The sequence below is a fragment of the Salvia hispanica genome, chromosome 4 (genome assembly GCF_029641045.1).
Source record: "Salvia hispanica isolate PSC_SH4W2 chromosome 4, Shi_PSC_v1, whole genome shotgun sequence".
NCBI classification, from domain to species: Eukaryota; Viridiplantae; Streptophyta; class Magnoliopsida; order Lamiales; family Lamiaceae; genus Salvia; species Salvia hispanica.
The window spans coordinates 11,215,713-11,223,035 of NC_142695.1; the positions used below are offsets into that span (position 1 = coordinate 11,215,713).

At 36.0% G+C, this 7,323-nt stretch overlaps 1 protein-coding gene across 1 annotated transcript; it reads right to left on the minus strand.

Moving 5' to 3' along the window:
* Nucleotides 1-1,962: 1,962 nt before the first annotated feature.
* EGY1 (Peptidase M50 family protein) lies at nucleotides 1,963-6,681 on the minus strand. The gene is made up of 10 exons (XM_048094605.2): nucleotides 6,156-6,681; nucleotides 5,063-5,518; nucleotides 4,797-4,937; nucleotides 4,610-4,711; nucleotides 3,687-3,898; nucleotides 3,350-3,400; nucleotides 3,210-3,279; nucleotides 2,632-2,700; nucleotides 2,373-2,423; nucleotides 1,963-2,259 (listed from the first exon to the last, which is right to left on the minus strand). Exons 1-10 carry the CDS (start codon nucleotides 6,489-6,491, stop codon nucleotides 2,101-2,103), a joined length of 1,647 nt encoding a protein of 548 aa, XP_047950562.1. The 5' UTR covers nucleotides 6,492-6,681; the 3' UTR covers nucleotides 1,963-2,100.
* Between the last annotated feature and the right edge of the window lie 642 nt (nucleotides 6,682-7,323).

Here is a 7,323-nt window from a genome sequence, read left to right on the forward strand (position 1 = left end):
TACATCATAGTAGCATTACATGGCTCGATTCTCGAAACTTCATCAAGTTCGCCGGTGCCTAGCGGGTTTGAGGTGCTTCTACACGCTAGGAGGAAGTCGTTTTATCTTTGGGGGCAATACGCCATTCCGTGAGCACTAGCCGGGGCGTAATTTGTCTTGCGGAAAGAGGGATTCCCTCGACTCGACTTATAGTTAAGTTTATTTTATTATTTCGGTTCGGTTTATTGTTATTATTTTCAGTCAATTGCAATAGTTAGAGTACCGCCTATAACGACTTGAGAAATTTATCCCTTTATTTCTAACATTTAGTTCAAAACTATTTCAATACAACATGTATTCACGTTCTTCTTTAACTTTGTGAATTCGAACTTGTGTAGATTCCTAATATTAATAGTATCTTGATACTAGTAATGGTCATCATCTTATTATACACATATCAATATTGGTTGACACTTGACATCTAACCAAAACAAAATATTGATAGGCGTTAGCCATTTCCCTGAGTTATAGTACTATTCATTTCCCTGTCTCACGTCAAAACAGTCAATTGATATTTTAGTACTAATATATAATAAATGTACTATTAGCTGTTAAATACGGTGGTAATCAAATTAGCAGCCAGGTGTAGTAATACAGTCAAACTAAAAAAATTTCTTAATGAAAATTTCAAAATTTAATATTGTAGAAGATTCTATGATAACTTCAAGTGGCCCCAATCACGTGAAATATGAGAAATCAATATCACATCATCCTGTCCAAGTGGCCCCAATGTGAGTATATTACTCCCTTCGTCCCATAAAAGTTGATACAAAACTTTTAGGCACGGAGATTAAGAATTTATATTCCCTCCGTCCCAATATAAATGACCTACTTTTTTTGGGCACGGAATTTAAGGAATGATATTTAAATAAGTTAAAGTCGAGAGAGTAAAGTATGAGAGAGGGAAAAGTAGAGGAGATAAGAGAGAATAAAGTAGGTGGAGAATAAAGTAAGAGAGATGACTTTTTGCTAAAAATGGAAATAGGTCACTTATAGTGGAACACCCTAAAAAGGAATACAAGTCACTTATCTTGGGACGGAAGGAGTATTAAATAAATAGGAGAGATGAAAAAAGTAGGAGAGATAAGAGAGAGTAAAGTAAATGATGGAATAAAGTAAGAGTGACTAGATGTTTTGCCTTTTGTTAAAAAATGAACTGACTCAACTTTGTTGGGATGGACTAAAAAGAAATACGACTCAACTTTTATGGGACGGAGAGAGTACTTCTCATCCCACAAGTAAAAATTAATTAGTATAAAATCCTTTTCTATTTTTCGTTTTCTTTTTAGTTTTAAGTTTACAACCATTAATCATTTGTTGCGGCGTAGCCCACCAATCATAGCTAAATCAAAAACGGTGATCGCCGCCCATATCTGTTCTGATTTCTGCAAGTCGGTAGGTTTTTTATTTACATGAAATGGCCGAATCAGAATACTCCAGTTTATTTTATTTACACCAATAAGGGGACCCATTTACATATTTTTAATAGTAAATGAAAATTTCAGATTCAGAAGATAAGGTTGGGTTTTAAAACATGGGAGTATTTATTAGTAGGAATTTTCTATTTAGTTAAAAACGCATGTTTTTGCCCTTTTCTGACCACTAATTAATTGACCAATACCCGTTTAGGTAGGCTTTGGATTTGTATGGTCACCTCCTTTATTTGAATTTCAATATTCATATTAGTCTTTTACTCAAACGTCCTTAATTTAAAACAAATCAAATACTTTGGTATTTTTAATGAGATGTTTTATTCAGAAGCGATCAAATAGTTAGGCCCAGAAACAAGAAATAAGTACCTACACGTAAGTCAATAAATATAAAATAAAGTACCCATAATAATTTATCCCATCACTAAGCAGAAAATTTTAGTATCAAAATGCGAAACGCACACAAAAAAAAGAAGACTTTTAGAATAAAGACTAGTACTATCATCGATTTTAGATTCATTTATTTTGTAATGGTAAATGTAAATATCAACCATACCATGTTCAATATGAGGAAGAAAAGTAGCTGTGTATCCCACCAAAAAATGGCATTCTAAGTCCAAGCGGGAAGGAGCTACAACGACGTTACAAGCCCTATACCTAACTCTTCTGCAAGCTCATCCCACACCGGAAGAAGCGTCATCACCACTAGAAAAATTGCAGCAGCAAACACCGCCTTTCGCCAAGTCCCAACCTCTGATACATCGTTCAAGCATGGCTTTTCTGGGTTCCTCTGCATCATTCATTACCACCCTTAGTTGCCCCAACATCACCACTTCATTTCATAAATGTTTATCATCCAAAAACATATTTTATTCTCTAAGTGTTCATTATGCTTCGGCATACCTGACATATCAGCACGTATAATCCCCATGGAAGCGATAACGGACCCCCCAGCTGACAGGAAAATGAAATATCAGTTGGAGATACTGAGTAATAGGTAAAATCACCGACCAACAGAATGACAATCTATTTTTAGGTGGGGGTATGGGCTTTGCAGATCAGACAGGAAATCATAAATTCAGAAAATAGAATTATCTTTTGCAAAGAGAAGATCCAGATCATGAACTTGGCTTAATATTGAGAAGGAAAAGTTGAGGCATACCACTCCCAGACCCAGCAGACTGTATGTAGCCAAACCAGAAGCAATCAGTGCATTTTTCCCAAAAGCGCCCTGACAAAAATATCAAGATGTACAGCAGCAATAAGGATGTGAAGGTTCCAAACCACAAACTTCAACCTCCTATAAACATAAAAATATGTGTACAGTTATTATCACATGCAGCGGGTGGATAACGGATTTAAGACCCAAGTTTAGGATCAGGAAACCATCTGAGAAATAAGTTAGTGTGTTCCTGGATGTCTTACGAGTCATGTCATTCTACCATGGAGCTTTTCATCAATAATGAAAAGATTGGAGCACTCCTACCTCCATTCAGAAACCACTCCTTCATGAGATTTGAAAGAATAGGCATATGTGAAGATTGTTCATTGAAAAAGTTAGGTAGATTATATACAGTCATTTGAAGCCTTAATGTGGAGCAAGCTGTGTATGACATCTGTAGTCATCATAGTATTAATCAAAATGAGGCAATGTTCTAGACTTATTCTTGTGTGTAATGGTCATTATCTCCATTCTGCACCTCAACTGACAAAACTAACGTAATAAGAAAACTGCTAAACCTGCATGGCTCTTCCCCCATCAAGACATCCAACAGGTAGCAAGTTAAAGGCTGATGTTGTCAACCCACACCTACAAACACAGAGTTGATTGTTAAGCACGCTCTTCAAAACATAACATAGGACTACGTAAAACTAATTACCATCCAGCAATCACCAGAGGATGAATTGAAACTGTTGCTGCATGCATAGTCCTGTTGATGTAAATGAGAAATGTCACTATTTATCTTGGGGCTGAAACTACAAAAATTCAACTGATAGCCAAGGTGACAGAAAATAACACATGCTGGATGAAGGTTTTAGAAAGCAACACTCACAGAGATACAATAAAGTAAAATAAACAAAAATAAGATTGAATATATCTTCTAATTGTGAAGGAATACAAATCATTGCATGCTAAGATCTCGTACTATCTCATAATGCCAGCACTATAGTTTTACTAGAACTATATAGTGGACAAAGTTGTGAAAAAAAACTTACGTATAACCTAGAACAGCTCTGCTAATAAGCCCAAGTAGCAAAGAGCCCTGGAAGAGCATGCTTGGAACCTGAATCATATCTCCCGCCTCAGATGGGTTCGATGAAAGCAGCAGCCCAACAGCAAACATTGAAAAAGACAGAGCAGCTCCTGCAAATGGTCCCGTCAAGGAAATATCTACTTTTGCTTTCCGATCAGGAAGAATAGACTTGAACTGCAGAAAAGACCACCACATAAGCCCTGCAATCCACAATAATCTAGACGGCACAAAAGAAAGAAGGCATGATAAGAAAAATGTTGCCAGATCTCACAGAGGCAAATGCAGCTAGATGTCAGCTCGTCATAAAAATGAGTAAAACTGGAACATGTTGAGAATGCTGGAAAGGTTATTAACATACTAATGGTACTTGAAAACAGCTTTATCATACTTCCATTTCAAGTGTATAATGAGATCAGATTGATAGCTTCATGTTTTGATAGATCTCAGAAGAAATAACTGAAGACAGTTTCAAAGTAAAATTGACTCTGATTCTGGACAATGTACTCCGTATTGCATGTCATATTAAAGTAGTCATAATTTCTCAAGTACAGTATAGACTCTAACTCATGTTTCATCGTATTAAGAATTTTGACAATAATTATGAACTTTAACATCCTGTTATTACATGACTATGTCATGGTATCTCCTTCCTTCTGAATATCAAAGTAGTATGTTCACCAGTAAAAGCACCAAAGTCCAATAAAATTATCAGATGAGGATACAAAATAAAAAGACATTTGATGCGCAAAGCAGCAATATATCAAACAGAGAAACAGATTATAACAGAAAAGTTAAATCAATAACAGATGGACTAAAATGTAAATAAGTAGTTTGTGTACATGAACAGTTATGTCCAGAAGATCCTCTCTGTGGCTACATGCTTACCTGAGTGATCGCACCAAAACTACCAAGGGTAATGTTTGGAATAAAATATGGAATACTCAATTTCACGTTTCGCGGAAAAGCAGCAAAAAAATGTCCCACTTCCTGCAGGGAATAATTCCATGTAGAAATTAAGAAAAGGACAACAAATGACTTCAATAGTCATGGAGGGAGAAAAAGTAATACTTACATGAAATATCTGAACCCCCAATACGCCATAGGCCAGAGGCAAAGCAGACTCCACAAATGGAACCAGCTGCTGCATATCTGGTGGTTCAACAGCATCGGGATCTGTGAAGTATTTCACTATATCTGGAGGAAGTCTGCTTACCTTCATTGTGAAAACCAGAACTAATTACGAAGATTGACGCAGACAGAGTTCATATATTAGTCATTATGATATGAATATTCACATAAGCCATAAATTAACAAATATTCCCATATAGATAAACATACCTGAGATGCAATTCCAAGCTCCACCGAGGAACCAATAGTAAAAAGAAACAATAGAAAAGCTATCACATATTGCCAAAGTGTTGTTTGACCTGGCTCTGAAACTTCTTTGCGCAGCATGCCAAAACTGACACGGGGGCCACCGCGAGGGTCTTCCTCTTCAGAATTAGGCTCCTCCACCATGAACAGGTTGTATTTGTCTCCCATTATCTCTTTCAGCTGAGTCTGAAGTTTTGCGAAAACATCTTCTCTCTTTCCCCGAAGATTTCCAAGAAAAAGAATGCCTTCTCCGAAATCACCAAAAGGCTCTTCTCCAGTTACCCAAAATGTTGAATAACCGAAAAGCTTGTCCTTGATAACTTTTACATCAGAAGGGTCAACTTTTTCTGGGCCGAGCAATTCCATCAATTTAAAAGAGTCTACTTGGAAATTACTGTAGGCAGGTGTAAATGATGGTTCCTGAGAAAATTACAAGTTGAGTTGATAGAAGCTTTGGTTGATCACGACTCAAATTGTTGACAAAGTTAGCTACAAGTTCTTGTTTGGAAATTATACGACGTTTAGCCTGTGCTTCTAAATTATATGCAGCACCCTCAGCCGTCAGGGCGCAATTACAAATTTCACAAGGCAAACGGATATTTTTGCACCACAACCATTTAATTATAACGTGTGTTCGCAACTTTAAAGTTCTTTGCAGTTCAGTGGAGTAATTTTCACATGCTTCGCAGAGCTGTACTTGTTCATGAAGTCTGTATGTAAGTCATGAAAACTAGTGCAGTTCCCATATTTGATAAGTTGCAATAGAGATAAATATCTCTCCCGAGCCAAGTGAAGTAGTATGAATGAGACTCAACTCGAACTCAATCTTCATAAGCGTGCTAAACCAGAAGCTTTCTTTGTAAATAAATCTATATTACCTCGAATTGTATTGAAATTTAGCAAGCAGCAATAAGTTACTAATTTCAATCTCTCTTAGCTATTACCACTGGTGTCTGGTGACGATTCTAATAATATGTAGAGTATATATTAATCATTATTTATTTTTCATAACACATTAACCATATTAAAGCACAAAATTTTTGAAGAACTGGCTTACCCGCGAAGACGCAGAAGCCGGTGGATCATCGGCATTATCCTCGGATTCATTCTCAGCAGGCGTCATCGTGGCCAAATTCGAACTGTCGTTGCTTTCTCTTTCACCGTTGCTGCTACTACTAGTAGTATCATCACTCTGATTACCTTCACCATTGTAACAAGACCTAATTACAGAATTCAACCTCCCGAAATCCCCTCCGGCAACCAACCGCCGTCGTCTCTTCAGCAAAATCTCACCGCACAATAAGCAATTGGTCCGATTGTTCTGAAATTTATCTCTGTAAATGCCTCCATTCGGAGAGATTAAGCTGAAACTGAAGCTGGATAGTGTTGCCATTTCACGGAAACTAACACAGCTTACACTGCGTGATATTTTTCAGATAAATTAATACTCCTCTCCTATATTTGAATATAAGAAGGGAAAAAAAAGGAGAAACTGCGAGAGATTTTATTTGAGGCTTTATCTAAGCATATCTCTTCCGCCATTTCAAAATATCTCTGCTATCATTCTCATCCTATCACAACCTCGTTTCCATTTTTCGCTATAATTTAACAAATGTACTAGGAGTAATTTTTTAAGAAAACAATTTTAAAATACAATACACTATGGCGATGTTTGGTTTCCAAAATAAAATAATATCAAGATACAATCTAGGATTGAATTGTGAGATTATTTTAGTTACAGGGGGTTAGCTATGACTAATTATCCCATGACTATCCATTTATGATTGAATTGTGGCATTGAATCTCATGAACCAAACACACTACAAATTTAATCTCAGATACAATCTTGCAAACCGAACACGCAATATGTAAACATTTGTGTGTAACAGTGAAAATAATCTCCAGCTGATTATGATAAGGGATGTATACAATCCACTTTTTCATTTATTTATAAATAAAAGAGGGAACATATTTTATTGTCCACAAACTTTGTTAATGTATCAACTTTGGTCCATAACATTTGAAAATATCTTTTCAGATGCATTACCTTCGTGTAAAATCGTTTGAATTACTTTTTCACTATTTCAAATTTTTTTGGACAAAAATACCTCAAGCCCATGAAGAGTATTTCACTCTATTTATTCTATTTATTCTTTTCTTTATTAAAATACTTAATTTATCTTTCTTAATTGTTTTTGGCCCTTTATTAAAAGAGAAACGGAAAA